Source organism: Trachurus trachurus (assembly GCF_905171665.1).
Source record: "Trachurus trachurus genome assembly, chromosome: 2".
NCBI lineage: Eukaryota > Metazoa > Chordata > Actinopteri > Carangiformes > Carangidae > Trachurus > Trachurus trachurus.
Window position 1 is genome coordinate 4531431 of NC_139914.1, and position 20805 is coordinate 4552235.

General features: G+C 41.6%; 2 protein-coding genes across 2 annotated transcripts in view; both read right to left on the reverse strand.

Annotated features, from left to right (window-relative positions):
- pspc1 (paraspeckle component 1) overlaps positions 1–20805 on the reverse strand; it is a 188878-nt gene that overhangs the window by 19370 nt on the left and 148703 nt on the right. The window lies entirely within an intron of this gene.
- Positions 1609–5740, reverse strand: mmadhca (metabolism of cobalamin associated Da). Its single transcript, XM_083985962.1, has 8 exons — positions 5700–5740; positions 5165–5213; positions 4679–4820; positions 4188–4405; positions 3628–3733; positions 3393–3514; positions 3203–3289; positions 1609–2370 (listed from the first exon to the last, which is right to left on the reverse strand). Exons 2-8 carry the CDS (start codon positions 5174–5176, stop codon positions 2152–2154), a joined length of 906 nt encoding a protein of 301 aa, XP_083842088.1. The 5' UTR covers positions 5177–5213; positions 5700–5740; the 3' UTR covers positions 1609–2151.

A 20805-nucleotide genomic window follows, 5' to 3' on the forward strand; every position in this document is an offset into this window, starting at 1 on the left:
CACCAACACACCGTTGGTCAGCGTGAACGTTGAGAGGATAGTGACACGTCTAGGAGAACGGATTCAGGAAAAACCAAGTATCGTACTGCCAGGGAAGGTTGGAAAGATCCACATCCCAATTTTCAAGAAGCTTTGCCGCGAGTTTGGATCAGCAGGGCTGCTCCACGTCGCCATGGTGTCCAAGGACAAAGCTTTTGAGGAGGCTGTGGTGAAGACTTTAGAAGCTCAGCTGCAGAAGAACAAAGACAATACCAGCAGCTTCGTGAAAAACGTGAGGAAATTCTTTGCCAAAAAAATCAAATGTGAGGTGACCTACGTAGAAGAGTTTCACTACGACGACACCGACGACGAGAACGACAGACCAACAAAGACGCAGAAACGACCCGTCATCGCCAGGATGCTTTCTTCAGTAACCAATCTCCTGAGGAAGACCTTTAACATGTGCATCAACTACATCTAATAATACGCCAGTATTAACCTTGAAAAAAAAGAAGAAAAAAAAAAGAAAACAATACAAACTCTTACAAAGGATGTGCTCAATTAAATACTACTTCATTACAAAGGTCCGCTGTGACAAGTCTGACAAAAAAAGAGAAAAAAAAAAAAGAAAAAAAGAAAAGACTCTACTCCGTCCCGACTTGTCCTCCAAAGACTTTTGTGATGGAGTAGTTGAACCATCCCTGAACACGTCCTTCCTAAGAGCAAGCTCAGCGCGGTGGACGTTCACGGCCTCACAGGGAGGTTTCTGTGAGGACTTCACATGTCCTCCTCATGCTGACATCGGGTTTTCTCTGGGTGCTCCAGTTTCTCCCACCAAAATAACAACAATTAAAAAAGCGCGGTGGACGTTCACGGCCTCACAGGGAGGTTTCTGTGAGGACTTTACATGTCCTCCCCATGCTGACATCGGGTTTTCTCTGGGTGCTCCAGTTTCTCCCACCGAAATAACAATTAAACAATTAAAAAAAGAAAAAAAAATTAAGTTTCTTCAGAAAATTTGTTAAGTTGAATAGAGTTGTTCAATTGATGTTATGATTGATGTTATGACTGTAATGTGGTTTTAATGGTCCGTCATTGGGGAGCAGCTGGCCTGAAATTGTGGCCTTGGTCCAAATGTGACGGGATCATACAAGGTTTTTATATTAAAACACTTTAGATCTGTTGTGAATAAAAATGAACAGTTAAAGACAGACATAAATATGATAAAATAAGAATACGGTATAAATACCAACATGAACATGAATGAATCCATCATGGCCATGGCCAAGGAAGTAAAGCTGCAATGAGACAGTGTGGTCGCACTAATTTGACACAATCAGTCTTCAAAATGCAGCAATCGGGTCAAAAATCATGATTAAATATTCTAGATTAAGAATTAAATTAAGCTCGGCTGTAAAATCTTATTGATGGAATAGCACCATCATTGGTCTTTGAACAGGGAATGTTTTAGTTAAGTTTAACGTACATATAACATGTATAAATAGAGAGAACCATTCATTATGAACCTGCAAATCAGCGACATTATAATCTGGGTAAATCCATGTAGAGTGGAGAGTGTGTTCATGTTGTAAATTTGTCAAGGAGCTCCAGGAAACGGTGGTATTTATTTCAGCCTGACGACAAGTCACTTTATTTATTCAGCAGTTCTGACACAACTGTAGTGCTTCAATTCAAACAGTATCAATATGTTTGTGCAGCATATCAAGAGAGAAAAGAACACTGAATATACAATTATGAAAGAGTTGACCTGTTTAAATGTCAGGGTGATCGCATCTGGATCTTTTCACATTAATCTCTATCAGCCGTCTGGGTACATCAGAAAGTTTCCATGTCATATTCATGTTTCTAATATAAAACATAATGACGCCGTCCTTTAAAATGTGACCTCCAGACCTCTTAAATATAAATATCACATTGTGAATTTTCCGCTGCTCTGGGTGTGCTTCCCCCTGGATGCAGAGCAGGATAAAGTGGGTTAAAAAAGTCCTTTGAATACTAACTTTTGTTACAGTAAGACAAACTTACCGTACGACCTTCCACTGATACAATACATAGTATGTCATACTGTACCAACACTACTATAAATTAACTGCCAAGCTTCTTCAAACCATAAATAGAGGCCTTGTATTTCGGTGTAAAACATGAACTAGCCTATTCCTCGTCATCGAGTGCATTTGAAAGTCCTTGTAGTCTGGCGATAGCAGCGCTGTGAGTCGGTGCATTAGTGAAAACAGTCCCCACAAATAAAGGCGCTCCTCCCAGGATGTGACGGATAACTGTGCAGGAGCCCGACACCTCGATGTGAAAGCCAGAATTTCCCAGGTCCTCCTCTGTTCGCAGCGTGGCGTGACCCGACGGAGATGCAAAGAACTGGAAGATACAGTGAAGGGAATCAAACGTTAGTCTTTTAAATATCCTCCAAATAGCCCCTATAATTCACCTCAGCAGGCTTTTATTCACCTTCTATTAAAAAGAATAACTGAGTGCAGCAGGGAAATGATTAGAACTAGACTTTTCAACCCAACCTTTATTTGTTCTTGCTGACCATGTGCCCAGTAAAGTATTATCATTCTATTTATCTTCGCTTCATGACAATGGTTAAGTCAAGTCACAATGCTGGAACCGTGTGGCTAAAATCTCCTTGTATTCTTTATTAATAAATAACCAACACAAGTTCAACATTCTGGAAAATTGCCCCATTGCCATAATCCCTATAGTCATAGCAGTAGGTCTGTTACCTTTAATTGTCGGTGCAAGCTATTTTTAGAACGGTGGAGCAGAGCCACGAGCTGCTCAGAGCTACGCTATGGAGGCTCATGGGATTTCACCACGCTATGAGATAATAACGGAACATTACGAGAGTTCCGAGTGTTTTCGAGGCAAAGGCATGAATTTACCTCTAAAACAACTCTGTCTTATAACGTTGTGTTATTATCTCATAGCGTGGTGAATGTCCAGGTCACAACTTGTCCACCAGAGCGTTTTGGAGTTGTTGGATTGTGTATTTGATGAGTTTGATGAGGGAAACCAAGAAATCCCATGAGACTCCGTAGCGTCTCTTGCAGCTCTGTTCCGCTGTTCTAAAAATAGCTTGCACCAACAAATGAAGATAACGAACCTACTTCTAAGGCTATAGGGATTATGGCAATGGGCCAATTTGCCAAAATGTTGAACTATCCCTTTAATACAAAGAGAAACTCACGGCTGCTCCTGTTGTAGGGTCGATGAAGTCCGCCCAGTATCCTGCGGTCCACAGAGCGAAACACATCTCCTTAGCACCATTCACAAACTGCAGTTGAGAGGAAGCACAATCAATCGGCCGTGTCAGATCTCACATGTTCACTCATCTTAAAACGTTTTTTAACATTGAGATGAAGCACCAGAGGACTCACTCTGTGCAGCTGCTGATCTCTGTCCAGCTCTTCCGCCTCCTCCGCACGCAGGCCGCTCCTCTGCGTGACCGTCACTACGGTGATGGAGGCAGCGGGCGCCGAGGGGAACAACAGCTCCAAATCTGGCACACAAAAATACACACAGAGAGTTTTGTCACTAGGGATGCGACAGCTGCCTTGACCTCAGGTTATAAATACTCTTATGTATAATTTAAAACAGGACAACTCCATTTACCTTTTCTTAACAGCTCAGGGCAGGAGTTTATGGAGCAGTCTGTGTCCGTCTGGTTAAAATACTGCTCCGCTTTGTTGACTCTCGTGGATATAGGACCCAGTTTTCCCTGATACACACAGAGATCCAGGTTTCAACATGCCATACTGACAAGCAATACAAAAAATGATAATAGAAACCTCTTTCGAAGTTATGTCTGAGCCTGATACATGCAGAAAGTTGTTCATAAGCAGCAAACGTTGCAAATGCACTACAATACAATAACACAGACTAAAGGCTAAAATGTATAGTAAGGTTTTATTATGACCATTATTAGATATTATAACTTCATAAAGGTTTTATCATTTCAAATGGTAACGTATTCATCCAATAAACTGTTCCATTACGGTATATTATAAAATGTTTTTCAGTGCCTTCTTTGCTGCTCTGAAATACATGCATTCATATTTTTTATATATAAACAGCTAAAAGCAATAAAAACCAACAGATGACCTCAGTGTCTGCAACGCTAAGTGTGTCCTGTTAATATTACAGAGTAAAAAACTATTAAAAAAGTTACTTACCTGGAATTCACTGACAAACTGGGCCAGAACGAACTGGTGTCTCTCCATGCTGCTTGTTGTGGTGAGCACATCGGGCACCGTCCTGTGGACTGGCGCCTTCTTTTGGTCCGCCATGCCTTCCAGGTGACAGTCAAACCCGACGTTACCCGGCAACTGGAAGCGCTGGTCCTGAGGTCCGAATGGTCCCATGTTTTCATCTGGCCACACAGTCCTGGGTCCTGGAGGAGGCACCACATGAATATTTGAGGACGTTTTCTATGTCAACAACAACTCAGACTACTGGAGGAAGTAAACCGAAATAAAAAATTAGAGGGACGCTTCACCCAAAATAACTCAGAAAGTTCTCCAAACCCTTCATTGGCACGACAGTGAGTAGAAAATTGGTGAATTATTGATATGGGTGAAGTATCCCTTTAAAATGTAAACCATAAGTCCTCTTCAGACCAAGATCAAAGCTGCTGTCAACTGCAGAGTGTGGTACCATGACTCACCTGAGTCTGTGGGTGAAACAGTGATGTACGGCTCATCTGAGCTGGCGGCGGAGAAGGTCCTGGTCCTACCGACCCTGAGAGCAGCTAGCGCCTGGCGGGCAGCGGTCTGAGATAAGACTAGCCTGCCCCGACCACACAGCACCTACAGGGAGACAAGACCTTCTGTTTATAGCAAGCAACACTTTAGAGAAGAGGATTTAAATACACATGACCACAGTGGAAAACAGATTCACACTCCTGTTTGTTTATGGTACATAACTGGAGCTACATGCCCAGCTCATGTAACACCAGGCCGACACTGCCACAAGATAAGAATGACTTAAAGGGATAAAATTAAGTTATAAATAAAGATTTACATAAAGAACAAACTGTAAGACACTTTGTACTAGTATTTTTGGAGTTTACGTTTTTTAAATTGGCAAACTTTTAAGCTGTGTTTGGTGGTGACAGTTTCAAGCAGCTCTGTGGGAAGGTTATGTCACTTACACTACTAGACATTATGGTCTGGTCTAGTCTTCAGCGTTTATTCTGTAACCTGTGGGATCAACAAAGACAAGCGTTGAAATACAGGACAATCTACATATTTAAAACAACAACACAACACAAGCTAACTGCAAGTTTGCTAGTTAAAGTTACTTAACATTGTTCACATGATGCAATGATTGCATGCACTTTCAACACGGATGTAAAAGCAGCATTATGAGGCTAAGTTACAATCCACTGACCGACAGCAGAGGTGGACTTTTATAGATACACATTATCAAAAACACGAAAGTTGAATGTTCAAAACAAACAACACCTAGCTGCTCGTGTTAGCGCGGTGTTGGCTAGCTGGTATGGTCGGTCAACAAGAGAGGACACTTTCTCTTTTCAGACGCGTTTCTTTATTTCCCGACATGACAACAACTTTAAAACAATACCGAACAACTTCAGCAATGAATGAGCTAACCATCTACATGATTAAATACACATATAACTTTCTTAATGGGATTATATAGTGAATAGTACATGTTGTCCGTACCTGTCAAGTCGCACGTCCGCTTTACCATGAAGGGGAAAAAACCAAAACAACGGGAAGTGACGAGGGACAAATTTGCTCCTGCGCAGTTTGGAAACCAGTTACGTCAGCTCACATCAGAAGATATATAATGTTGAATGTCAAACTGATAATTAAGAGTTTCAAACGGAGTTTAACACGTAACTAATTAATATCATTTAATTTTGAGTTAATTTAAGTGATATTTTCTCCTTCGCCGCACATCAAATATCACCGGCTGCGTTTCCTCCAAGACTCCACAAGATGGCAGCAAATGACCGAGGGTTTATCAAACAGCAGCGCTGCCTCTGTTTGCCTTGCTATGTTGTATGCCTTAGTGAAATACTAAGTGATTTAGAATGAATTAAATAAAAAATCATGATATAAAATAGCCTGCATACATCTTAAATGTAATAAAGTAACACTGTACTACTGCTGTTCATAGATAAACAGGGAGGGAGAAAAGGGTGTGTGTATAATGAACATTTTGTGTCAATAATTTTTTTTTAAACTGACACATTTTGTGGCCTTTATGAACCCCTATGCATCATTTTACATTTTCCAGTTCTGATTACAAACAAATAAGCGTTGATTTTATATCAAGCGTTTGGTTTCAGGAGCAACACCTAATCAATACCTGCCGATTCACCCAATTGCCCAGTGTCAGTAAGTAGCTTGAAGATGTCACAGGCCGAGAGCCCAGTGCTCTCAGTGTTTCTGAGATGGCAGGTGGGCCTCTGTATACAATATGGCAGTCTGGAGATAGTACGTTGACTTTAACTTTGCAGAACTGAATCACTTCTATTGAGCTTTACCTTGGCTCACCTCTAATGTCTAGAATCAAAGACCGAGTGTGTTTGTACTAGGGCAGATCCCAGATGGGGGACTGTGGAGAAATGGTACACACACGCTCAGCAAAATCCCCCACCCTTGATCGATAAAGTAAAGAAAGAAGGGGGAAAAAAGTACAATAAAAGAATTGTCCAAGCAAGAAGAGTGTTATTTGCTGTCAGAAGTGGTGAAGGACAAGGACGGCGTGTAGAGTGCATTTTGCTGGCGTAGACACATCTCTTTAGCTGACTTGGACAAGCTGATTGACACTTTCTCTGAGCTGACAGGATATGCAGTGGGAGTTTACCCTGGGACCAACATGCTTCACTCACTGTGGGCAGCTGCAGCAACGTGATGGGAGTTGAGTTTGTGTGTGTTTGTCCTTCTGCGAGTGTATGTGTGTGTGTGTGTGGTGGTGATGAGGCATGTGGAGCTTGGCTGTCAGTGAGTCTCCCACAGGATCATTTGTAACAGCAACACAGCATCCACCCTAGATGGAGCCCCTCTGGGATGTACACACACACACAGTGATAAACATGCAGCAGCATCCTGAAGCAGCCAGCAAATGAATTCTTCACCTCAGGCTCTCTGGAAGGTGAAGAGGAGAAGTCTGAGTGAGGACCCTGGTGGAAACAGCCTCTCTGTATTATAGTGATAGTGTTTTATATAGATGACATACAGCACAGTGCCTCTATTGACAGTAAAGCTGCACCTACCAACCACATCTATTTCTTTTTTATTGTCGATAAACATGGCAATCCTTTTGAAAAAAACATTTCAAAGACCGAATATTCATATTTGTATGAGAAAGATGTCAAGATGTCATGAGAAACCTGCTGAATGAAAATAAAAGCTTCGACTGAAACACTTTTCTATCTGAACGTCAACGCCGGGTGTTGCCATAGTAATTCCTAAATGCAGCGAAGCCCGGAGAGAGACTTCCAGACACGGCACACATGAGTCAGGCTCAGCATCTTCACCGAATCAGCACTTTTCCATTATATTATATATCGTTTTCATCTGATCACATTTCTGAGCTACACCTTCCTGTGTCAGCAGAGTGTGAACTACTCTGTCCTTATAGTGACACACAGACAACCGTTACAGGTTTTATTTCCCTTCTCCTCGGCAATGTGTGGATGACAGACACATTTGGAGTTATGTTTTGGTCATGTTCCCCAACAGCCAACATGCACATCCTCCATCTTGATGCTGGCTTGTGCAGGTAAAGTCTGTTTGTAAATGTCCTTTACGTCTACGCAACAGTCTAATCCAACATTTTTGGTTGATTAGACCATTAAAAAAAAATTTCCATTTATGTTTAAAATAAAAACTTCAATTTGAATAGCTTGTCTGCATGATTATCATGCAATTGACAGACATTGTTGGTATTGGCTAGGGCTGCAACTAACGATTATTTTCATTATCGATTAATCTGTCGATTATTTAAATGATTAATCGATTAGTTGTTTGGTCAATGTAATGTTAAAAAATGTCAATCAGTGTTTCCCAAACCACAAGACGATGTCCTCAAATGTCTTGATTTGTCCACAAACCAAAGAGATACTCTGTTTATTGTCATAAAGGAACAAAGAAACCAGAATTATTCACATTTAAGAAGCAGAAATCAGAGAATTTTGACTTTTTTTTCTTAAAAACGACTCAAATTGATTATTCGATCAGCAAAATACATCCACTCCTGTTTTGTGAAAGCTGGAAACTCTGACCCTTTACAGGCTACTATGAGCTTACAATGGCTTGGCTAACTAACTATCTAACTGTCCAAACAACAAAATCATTGATTAGCACTCACAAATTAACACATTTTATTACTTTTCCTTGTCTATACAAACATAAGAAGTTGCTGAGGTCAAATATCAATAAGATATCGATTTAGAGATACATTTGTTTCAAGATATTAGATGTGAATCTGTAACAGTATCTGATTGGCAGCGGTCCCAAAGTCGAAACACAACTGTAAACTGTAAATGTTTTCTCCATTACGATTGTCTCTATCATCTATCATCAATCACTCTGCTTCACGTCGAAAGTTAACACCCTCGTCTTTTCAAAGGGACGCACGACAGGTCACCAGGAGGATTAGTGCTCAGTGCAGAGGCTCAGCTGCTGCAGAGCGTCACCAGCAGGACACCAGCTGCCTGCTGAAACACCACAGTGGAAACCTTCCCCAACGCACAGAGGAAATATATGGATGTGACTCTATCTGAGGACACGTTTCCTTTTTCAGCTCTTTCATAATATATACAATAGAGGAAGAGGATAGCAGGGCAGCTTACGGTTCAATTTAACACATAGGCTATTAGTGCAGCAGCAGCAGCAGCATAAAGAGAAAAGGTTTGTTCTGTAGATCAATATGAGAAAGAGGAGCTGCGTGAATTCATTGTATAATCATGTAAAGCCATACAGCTTTATGATGTAACAGCGATCGAACAACGAATCAGTATAAATAAATGAATAAACAAAGTTAAACTTAAGAACAAAAGTGATTGATTGTTTGGCCTTGGCGGAGTGACGCTGCATCACACTGTGCCTCGTCCTTGTTAGCCCTCATTATCCAACATATTCAATGTGTTTGGTGGTTTCTCTGTCAAGTGTTATATCTCTGCTATCACCGTGGGGGCTGACAGGGTCTTATCCCATCTGATGGGTTTGATGTCCATTAATGAATCCATTTCCCTGTTTGAGGGGATTGAACTAACTTTACAAACATGGCCAGAGTGGGAACTGATGCAAAATGCATGAACAACAACCCGTCCTGAAATGATGCATAATCATATGAATCCCCAAAAAACACAGAGCGCATACACAGTGCTACCTCATTAGTGACTGTAAACCCCAGGCTCGCACTCGGGGAAATAATTGAACAGTTCAGCACTACTGACAACGCTCGGAGCATTTTGGAATCTATTTTAACAAATAAGCACCAGGTGCAAAGTTTGGAGGACAGTATTTTATGATAATCGTCACACAGAGGCTCAAGCAGGTGCAACAAACAACCGTACAGAGATGATTCCTGGGTGGATGTTTTCTCCAGAGTATAAATAAAAATTTTGGCTAATATTGTCAAAACAAAGGCACGGTGGTCGAACAGAACAAAGAGACCACAGCCAGCCTGCTAGCAGCTCTGCACATTTGTTTCCATCCATTTACGTTAAAAGACATGAGCAGAAAAGCCCATTGCATCATATTCTTACGGCACCCACTGAGAGTTAGAATTAAGCAGCTTTATTTAGCGTATTTCATACCAATGTGCTTTACATAAAAGCAAAACATTTAACAGAAAGAGTTGGAAACGGAAAATATATAACATATAAAAACTAGACTAAAATAGAGCATAAAATGAGTTTGCTGCATTGAATATTGATTTGTATTAGAATAAATAAGAGGACTTACAGTGCTAATTTAAGATTTAAAGTTCTCTAAAAGAGCTCAGCTACAGTATAAGCACATGAAAAGAGAAATGTTTTTAACCTTTGTTCCAGTTGTGTGCAGCATAACGGCTAAATGCTGCTTCACCATGTCTGGTTTTATACCATTCAGCGATTTGTAAACCAGTAGCAATCGATTCTGTAGCTGACTGGGAGCCAGTGTAAAGACTGAAGAACTGGGGTGATGTGCTCTGATCTCTTTGTTCTGGTTAAAACTGTTTGATGCTGCTTGAATTAGCAGCAGCAACTGTTTATCTTGAAGCAGCCAGAGTTAATATTCACATGTAACAGAAGTGGATGGAAATGCCTTCGCTTAGTAATTTGCATTTTCTGCTGCTCCTTTAATACTTGGTGGGATATTTGACTTCTGCTTGGATGTAAATGCTAACAGCTAACAGCTATATGCAAACATGCTCACAATGACAATAATAAAAACATGTCTGCTGATGAGCTGGAATAACACTGGTCAACATCTAAATTCAACAACGCTACAAGAAGATACTGTGGTAGAGTAGCTACATATGCACATTCACTTTATATTCTGGTCCACAGCCATCCATAACACTAGTATGGACAAAAAAAGAAAACAGCACATTAGTTTCACTTCCTGTCAACAGTTTTAACTTTAAAACATTTAATGAGGCCACTAATTAGTTAAACTTTTGGCTTGTTCCCTCTCAATAAACTGCACGGTGACTTGCCAGGTGCCTGGACTCTACTTTGAGTTTCACTTTCACTTGGCAGTAAGAGCTCTGTCATGTCAGGAAGGGTCAGAAATAAGAAGAATATTATACAGCAGCTTTTTGTACCTGCTGCTCGTTTGTTGAAAACACTGTGAGCACCGTCAGTGCTGCTGAACTGTGCAATTAGGCCTCTTCCCAGTTGCAAGCCTTGGGGCTGCTGTCACTAATGAGGTAGCAGCGTACGTGCATGTGTGTGTGTGTGTGTGAGCGCTGTTGCACGGTGCGCATGAAATGATGTATATGTATGGAGGGCCGCGGGGTGCAGCTGCACCACCAGCACCAACTGAGGCTCAACTAGTGCCTGCTGGTGAATACAGTGGTGAATCTTCTGCACAACTGAGACGCTTGAGAGTTTGTTTCCGTTTCCCTTTGTTCACTAACACCTACGTCATACTTTAAAAACGGCTCCTTCATGCAGCAAAAGGGCGTTCATTAAAATTCAGGCATGTAGTAATTATGAGGAAGGTAATTACTACACAGTTTGCATGAGAGAACACTTAACCACATAGCGCACTGATCATTTATGGCATCTTTACATGGCATGAATGCAAGCCAACATATCTGTCTCTAAATGATATCACCAACACAGCTTCTCCTCTGAAAATAGATGCAGGAGCAAGTCGACAAAGATATAACTGAACGACTTTCTCTGTCCATACAGATGGGATGAGAAACTTTCAGAAATGCTGATATTCGGCGACGCCTCTCTCCACCCTCGGCTGCTTCTCCACCAGGTTTCTTCTGAAGTCTCCACGCCTCTGTGAATCCATGATGTAACCCAAATATGATTTCTTTGGTCAGATTCTTGCCACTAACCACAAGTAAAACCGACGCCTTTAAAAGTGTCTCCACACCTGACACGCAGACTTACAGGAAATGACTTATTTGAAATATTGTCACATGGAATTTGGGTTGGGTTTGGGGTTTTTATACATCATGCAGCTCAAAAGCTCAGACCAGTGTGCTATAAAGCATTACAACTGGTAATAACATGACATCTAATTTAATTTAAACACATTTCCATACATTTCTTTTCCATTGTATGAAATATTTATAGGCATGTGGAAGATTAGAGTTTGTCTACTTGTGAATATGGATGCTACAAAGCAAACATTCATCATAATATTATTAAATATATGTCTGCAGAGAGTTTGTGCACAGCATTCATGGTCGTGGAAGGTCAGGGGAGGCTGCGTAGCTGTGTGACAGCAACACTGAAGGTCAACCAGGCAAAGTAACAGGATCATTTATGATAGATTATATGTTTGCACTGCAGGAATTCATAACAGAGCCTCTTTCTCTTATCTTTTACCTTTTAAACAGCCTTCAATCTCAGGTTTTTAGTTGGACGAACCCTCCCCGCTGACATTTAGACTCAGCCAATGAGATTATTTCTGCCTCCGGACGAGCTACAGTAAGCCTGCAAGAAATGTCGGTATAACTGAGATTTCAGTCCTCATGTACTGCGTCGGCACGAGTGTGTGTCTGTGCTCATCACATTTCAGGGACTAGAGGCGAGGCAGGCTGACATTTGCGAAGGCACGTAAAACCTTGCCACTGTCTCACAGCACTGTCTGTTTGGATTACAGTGTGGACGCTGTCGACAGGGAGAGGCCTGTGAGAGTGTGGAAGAAATACTCCACTTCTGTCACCATGCACTGAAAATTAAAACAGACAACTTGACTTAAGTGAGTATTAAAAAAGGGCTGGTGTCTACCAGCTTATGACAAACTGTTGTGTGCTTACTAAATGCAGGAAAACAGCTTGAATACTAATGAAGCGATTATCCACAGTTTGACAGTTATGACATATTTTCTTGGTATTTAATGTAATTTCAGCCTCTGGACCACACTTTAGGAATAGCAATGTGATATAAAAGTTAACTACGCAGAAAGTTCAAGGTTTAGTTCATCCAAATTATAACATAAATAATTATAATATTATATAATATAATATAAGAGGACAGCCCCAGTTGCACTTTCTGCAGCAAAAAGTAGTAAGGCCAGTCGCTTTTCCACTGTTTTGCTAACCCTCCTCCCTGTCATGTGCATTTGTTTACAACGAAGCCGGCCAGAAATCAATCAATAGAGCGGTAGATAACATTATATATGATGTTACGATGTGTATATTTGTGTAGTTTAATCTGTCATAAACAAGGTTACGGGGCGCCTTTGTGTTGCGGTGCTGCCGAGACTAGAGCTGGGACACTTGCAAAGTTGTTTTTCAGCCAAGAGACGCTAGGTGGAAGGCAGAGAGCCTCCATTCTCCCTGCAACAAGTTACAAGTCATTTATTTAACCATCACAATTACTCCAAAGCTGTTTAATTAAAGCAGAAGTAAGCGCGATCCGGTCGTTTTGGCTAATGCTGCGTTCCAGGCAGGCTTTTGAAACCGTAAATTACAGCTTCAAGTCACGACTTACGACTTTGTAGCGTTCCAGGCAACCCACTCGTGTTTTTCCGACCTGTTTTACCTGTGAAAGTCACTATAACGGCCACTCGTAACTTCTGACCCGTGAACTCGTACCAGATCGAACTGGTATGACTTCACAGGTCGGAAAAACACGAGTTACGGGTTGCCCTGAACGCACCATAACGTCTTGTCAGCCGATGGAGTTAGCAGCCCCCGCCCTCGTCATGGATCTATTGGTCCTCGTCCCTACGTCACCACATTCACGCGCATCCCTTGGCTGCACACACAGCCCTTCATGCCGTTCTCTCTCCTCATTGGATAAAACTTGTAGGATACGAGAAAAGTTTTCTCCTCGGCTCAGAGCAGAGCAGAGGGACTGAGAGACCCGTGTTTCGGTCCAAACACTCTATGTAAGTGATTGCTGTCGGAAGATAGAACTATTTAAGACTTATATTAACACAAAAATATCGCTTACTTCTGCTTTAAGGTAAAAATGTAGCAAAAATCCTGCATAGTTCCTCTTTAACTGATGACATACTTGGACAAGATGACCGCCACGTCCTTGTGATGCAACCATATAATCTATATTATCTGTTCCCAGAGAAACGGCTCCACAGGCTGGATGAAGCCACAGGCTGAAGGACAGAAGACAGCATTGTGATGACTGCACGGCGCTGAGAGGGCGCTGGGCGACGCCGGGGCTCATAACGCCCCGCTAACCTGCGCTTTCAGCTCCCATTCAAAACAAGAGAGGATCATAGTCCTTGTCAGATCTGGGAGGGTGGCATCCAGGCGCAAAAGGGCGACAACCCTGTGACTCTAACGCAGTTTGATGGCAACGACGGGTTTTCACACCCGCTGCCCAAAGGTAATTTATTAGCTAATCTCAGGATACAATGCTGCTGTTTGTCAACCCAGTGGAGGATGAAACAATTCCTCATAGAAACACAATGTCTGATAGATTTTGCTGGAAAAAAATAGAGCCAAGAAAGGGGGAGTTGCAGACTGTGGAAGATTCAATTGGTACATACACATCAGGGCAAGAAGCTAAACAAGTTCAATGTGTGTAGAGTCTAATGCGTATTGATGTGTTTATGTCGGCTGTCTCTTCGGCTTCATCACACGCTCTGATGATTGCCTTCCTGCCCGAGTGCTATCTATACTGACAAACACATGAACTTATACATGGTGTAGGAGGATGTGACAGGATGAGAGGATGCTTCAGCAACACCCAGCTGCTTTTGAAAAGAATCATTCAATATAGAAAGGTCTGTGAAAAGGTCCAGCTGTGAAGGATTCTGGTTCTCCTGCAGCTGGATCGTCAATCTGCATCTGGATGGGAAACTCTATGAAATCTATCTGTGTCACACATTTGCACTGGCACCAGCCAGGTTAGGCTACACGACAATTAAATGTGTGAATGAGCCTGGAGTAAACTGACCACAGTGGTTAAACAGGGGGGCAGATAATGTTAGCGGACAGCTGGAGGTGCTCCAATGAGCTCATCACACACCACACACACCGCAGGGCTGATTTAACTCTTCATGCTTGGATGACACACACACCAGCATGATACTGTGCCCACTGCCCGGGGACGAAGCACCTTTGAGAAACAACATATATAGCCTGACGCCACAGCCAACACACGTACACACACACACACACACACACCCTCAGCCAAATAACATGGCAGGCAATAAGTGTAGAGCAGCACTATTGTAAATTCAGACACAGCTTTGGTCGTTGTCAGTCAGTGTAGCTGAGAAAGAAAAAAGGTGTAACACACTTTATAGGAGTAATGTTATTAAAGCAGCTATACATGTTAGCAAAAGGCTTGTGTCATTAAAGGGATAGTAGCATTTTTTTTAAAAGTGGGGTTGTATGATCTACAAATAGCCCCTAAGTACTTTAATTGCAGTAGAAGACTCTCTGCACTCCTCCCGTTAGCAACGCCAGCCCATAGCCCTGCCCAGAGATTTACAACATACATTGTTGTGAACAGACCCAAAGAAACGGCCTATTTTCGCGGCCTAAAAGAGGTTTTACCTGAAAAAAAATACACAGTTCCATTATTCGCTATAATATAATTTTTTCCAGCCCTTCAAAGTGCAGGAAAATCACAGTTTTTATTTGGACCTAACCAACTCACGTATCCCTCCGGCCAGGGTTAGCGCCCGCCGATCAGCAGTTGGTTATAGGTCAAAATAAAAACTGCGTTTTTCCTGCACTTTGAAGGGCTGGAAAAAATTATATTATAGCGAACAATGGAACTGTGTATTTTTTTTCAGGTAAAACCTCTTTTAGGCCACGAAAATAGGCCGTTTCTTTGGGTCTGTTCACAACAATGTATGTTGTAAATCTCTGGGCAGGGCTATGGGCTGGCGTTGCTAACGGGAGGAGTGCAGAGAGTCTTCTACTGCAATTAAAGTACTTAGGGGCTATTTGTAGATCATACAACCCCACTTTTAAAAAAAATGCTACTATGCCTTTAAACAGCTCAGGAAATGAATAAGTATAAGTCAATAGTCTACATTCATCTGTATTTGGCCTCTGACTGATAAATGTCACCATTGACACGATAAACCATAGGACAATTGAAAATTGATGATTTTCTCTTTGGGTGCCTGAGGTGATAATCAACAAGCTAAATATTTGTATAAACCAAATGATAAATAAAAGTATTGAACACTTGAAGTGAAAAAGAGACGATAAGCAGCCGTTTCACAATTAAAAAAACAGCAACAACAACAAATAGGCAGTGTTGTTGACAGATAAAGGCTGAGGAACATCACTTGACACGGTGTATAAAAAGTGTGAGTTATGGCAGATGCTGTGGGAAAAGCACATGCACTTCTATTATGCATTTCCTCCGGCACACACACTACTACTCCACATTAATTAAAATGTAAATAAGCCACGATGTGATCATCTTCATCTGCAGTCCCTCGCGAGCATGAGGAAATGATCCAGCCTATAAAGATGTGTTCGTTTTCCACATGTTAGTTCCACTCACATGACACTTGATAAACCAGAGAGTGTGCTCATCAACATTATTGTGTTGGCAAACAGTGAAGAACACGGAGTAACATTTGCATTCATTTAGATTTATTTAGTTTCTAAAAACAATATTCACTCTCTTTTTAGCTCCGTTTTAGCCTCCACCATTGTCTCAATGGGAATCAAACACAGATCCAGCTGTTTGTAGGTGCAATAATCTTCTCCGAGAGCTTCGCTGTAATAACCTTTTGCTCTATAGCATCACTAAATAAAAACCTTGTGACATGTCAGTGTGCGCTCGTGTCCTTTCCTCTTTTAATGACTCACACTCTATAAAGCAGAAATGCCGCCACACTTGACTGGCTGCCGTGTTTTCCAGTCTGCAGGCTGCAGCGTTGCAGCGCCGCGCGCTCAAGCGTGACCGTATTGCTCTGCTATTACTGGCTTTGTCTCCTCCTGGCCTTGTGCCTACACGCGTACAGTGCAGGAATGTGCGTGTGGTGCGGCGTGCCAGACAAGGTGAGAGCGCTGACCTCTCTCAATTAGACAGGGGCAACGATCCGGCCAGCGCTGACCTGATTTGGGGGGGGTATCTGTGATCCGCTCGCGTTACCGTCAGCAAACCTGCACAGTTCCCTGCAGCTGTTAGTCATGAGAGGAGTCGGTGGAGGTGTAGGTGAGGACAGGATGCTGCGTTAGGTGGTCCAGGTCTGCGTTGTAGACCAGTCATCTGCTTTGTGAGATGTGATCTTGTTCTTGATAGAAATATATGAGGCCATTACTGTTGCACTTTGAAGATCTGGTCTCCAAAGACCACATGGACGGTGAAGGTCAAACTGAAATGAACCGAAAAGACACACTGCTACATTTTCTTATTAAAAAGTGGTTCGTCGATGCCACCACAATGAAAAGGAGTCGGGACTGACTGATGCGTTTTCTTGGGCGCCTTTGAAATGGGACATGCGCCGCCGCTGTCATGCAATCAGTCTTCAAATGTCACCTTTGAAGGATGAGACCGAGGGACGAGACGGTCCCCTTCTGGTTTCACTTCATGCATTTCAAATTACTCAAAGACCAACAAGGTAAATAATGTAATTTGTCCTAAAACCTAAAACATCTGACCCTCACATTGGGATACAGCGAAGATAACTAATCATCTAAATATAAAGAGGTTAAAGAAGCTAAACCAGGAGGGCAACCTATTACCCATGTTTTTTCTAGGTCTGTTATGTCCTATTTTTCTCTCTCTTTTTTATTCTTTATTTTGTTCAGTCCCATTATTTCATGTATCTGTACTGTATGTTCTGTAATCAATGTGTTTGTATTATAAGAAGACATAGGGGGAAAAAAAGAAGCTAAACCAATAATGAAAAGCTATAAATGCACATATCAACATGAGAAATCTAGCAATGTGATATAACAAGGTTATATTTATTTATTTGTTAAATGTTCTCATTAAATAAAGATGTGGTGGAGGATAAAGGGCAGTGGATCTGGTCACACTAATGTAAAGTACAGAAACATGCAGGGACTGCTCTTTGTTCCCCTGATGAATATGATCAGCGATGAAATACATCTATTTCTGTATTGATTGACCCATCATAACAAAAGGTCAAAAGGATCCATCTGGACCAGGGCTAACTGAATGTATTTGACTAAATAGAAAGGTCCAGGTTATTTGTGTTCAATAAAGACTTATGAACCTCCTATTCATTTTAGAAAATGATTTTCCTTAGGGGGGGGGGGGGCATCCCTGCATCCCTTCTCCTCTGAAAATGATTTTCCAACATATGTGGATAGGATAATATTCAGAAAGTTTGGACCAGAGTTGATAGATCCTCAAAAAATGCTTTTTAAATCCACATATCAACATGAAAAAGGCTTTTAGATGACACTAAAACAGAGAGCATTCTGGGACCTGTCTTCTTGTTCTTCACCTCTCCCAGTGGATTAAAGACATTGATTTCACACAGTGCACTGTGAGGTCAAAAATTGGCTGTTTGCCCAATCAATGGCCACCTTACTGCTGCCTATCCGCCGATCAATAGCCTATACCTGCTTTAATCTTGCCACAGCATGTAACCCAGCATCTATCCATCCTCAGTGTGGACCTGCATCCTCTTCAGCAGCACTAACTCTTAACAGAGGAGCTCCTGAGGAAGGAATTCAAAATCAATACTAGAGACAGAGAGAGAGAGGTGCTGGGATAGATGCAGCAGGCGATGGTGGTTGTTATGATGCTATTCCAGCTGGATCCATTATCCATAATCTCATTGTTGTTGTGGGCATAATGATGAGGAGCACCGACTGCAGAGAGAGAGACAACACAATTGCGATTCAAAGGTGCTGAATCTGAATGTGATCGGAGAGATGCTGAAACTACCCGGAATAAATAAAGGATAATAAACAAACTAACAAAAAAACTGGAACTCAGTGAGAAACCTTCACTGTCTCAAGTGTATAATAGCGGCAAAGACTAGATAACCACCAAGTGAATTAAGGCTATCACTGAAGCAACGGCACTCTCAAGGTTAAATAAGATGGTTTCACAGCACAAGGCTGTTTTCTAATCCCTGAAGGTTGCTCCGAGTAAAACACCACTTCCCTCTGAAAACAGCAGAAACACACTATTATATTAAAGCATTTCATTCAACACACTTCTTTCCCATTACACATACTCATTCTGTCCATTGTCAATACACATAGGCTATATTGAATGGAAAATCTTTAAGGTTTCACCTCTGCCCTTTTTTGGATTAATTAGTGCAGTTTGTAAACCTGCACTAATTTATTTGGCAACCCTTTAATTTACAGGCCGCTAATTACGTGATAATGTCGAGAAATAGCCAAGAAATAACAAGTAATTGTGTAGTAATGTCAAGAAATTGTCTAGAAATAACGGTCAATTTCATAGCAATGCCTTGCAATTGACCATTATTTCAGGGCTATTTCTATGCAATCAATCATTATTTATTTTCTTGACATTATCATGTACTTAGCTGCCTGCAAATTAAAGGGTTACCACTGATATTACTAGGGTTACCATTATATTTTCTTCACCAACTCCTGTGAAAATGCCTCTGGCTGCACACCATGTTCCCCAGCTACCATCACTACATTTCTCAGTCTGCTGCTTGGTGCTGAGCTGCTGGTACAGTGGGTTTATTGGAGCGCTTTTACTGAACAGTTCCCATTCACTGGAAGCTATGTTGACGAGGGCAGTTAGAATTAATCAAAACAGGAAAATTGTGGCCTATAAAACCAGCACAATTATCTTAAGATGGTTAAAAAAACCTCAGTGGAACTGCAGAGTAAAGCTTAACAATAAAAGTAGCAATTTGATGCATTGTTAATATAAAATATAGATGAGAGAAGCTTTAATGGGGCCTGGTTTTTGCCTGCTATGACTGACTGACTCTGAATGAGTAACTTTAAGAAGCTCTTACAGGAAGTGAAATGTTCTGGTTGCAATCAACAGTAATAACAGGCCGAGAACCAGCAGCAGAGCCTCAAACTAAAAATGATTTAATTTGATAAGTGATCTCTGGTTAGGCAGAACACAACCACAACATGGTTTACCAGCAACGAGTCAGAAGAAGAAGGAAAAAAAGAAAAACAAAGGAGAATGTCAGGGATTACCACGCAGTAAGAGGCAGTGACAGATCCTCCACACACACAGTGGTGCGGCAGCAGAGCACGATGAAGGAGCTAAATAGGTTCTGACAGCACTTTACAAAGCCTCTTGGCTGGGCAACGTGTGTTTTTAAAGGATGCTGAAGGACAGGCAAGACACAGAGAGACACAGAGAGACACATTTACATTCAGACTGGCTCTGGGATCCAGACACAGCCGGTTTTGAGGAGGTACAGGTGCTGCACCTTGCCCACGGGCTCCAACCTTTTCCCACCACAATTAGCATCGGTGGACGGCAGTGCAAAGAATATCAATACCTGCAGGTTTCATGCTATACTGTAGCTAAAATAAGCTGTAAGAGAGTGGCATCCATTAGGCCCGTCACAATTATTACATAATCACCTGATTGCGCTTCAATTTTGCATTTTGTTTTCCATTCATATGTATAAAAACAGCTGGATTTAGTTGCAAAGCCAATAAATGGCTCTTCTTCTATAAGGTGTATGTGTATTATTAAACTATGTGTAGGCTTCTCCTATAATAGTGGTAAAAAATGAAAAGAAATGAAATGGTTTCCTGGTTGTGACAGCCTAATAGGTATCCATCTCCTCCTCTTACTCTAAGCCAGACAGTCAATAAACATGTTTCCCTCAATGTTAAACTGATCCTATTCAACATCTAAGACCCACTGTTATTATGGAAAGCCACAAACAGGCCTATACCCGTTATTTTCTGCTTTCAAGGAAGTCACATTAATTCTCCGTCTCTTTGTACTTTGCACTGAAACTCATCTCACGTCTCGCAAAACTTAATTCTGGAGGAAAAAAAGAAAACAACACATTTGACGGATATTTGTCTTTCGATTCTTTTCGGGGGAGACAATTTGCTTCATCAAGGTCACACCGATGGTTTCCCCCTGCTCAGAGGAAATTAAGTCAACCGTCTGGATGTGCAGGCATGTGTGGAACCTATTTAATTATCCTCCGCTCTGAGGAGCCTTGAATCATTGTTGGTGTAAATGCAGCG

What these genes read in the sequence shown, in the direction of transcription:
- mmadhca (XM_083985962.1), bottom strand. An exon ending in GAGATCAGCAGCTGCACAGA is followed by an intron (nt 3,290 to 3,392) that starts GTGAGTCCTCTG and finishes TCTCAACTGCAG; the next exon opens with TTTGTGAATGGTGCTAAGGA. An exon ending in ACCCTACAACAGGAGCAGCC is followed by an intron (nt 2,371 to 3,202) that starts GTGAGTTTCTCT and finishes TGTATCTTCCAG; the next exon opens with TTCTTTGCATCTCCGTCGGG.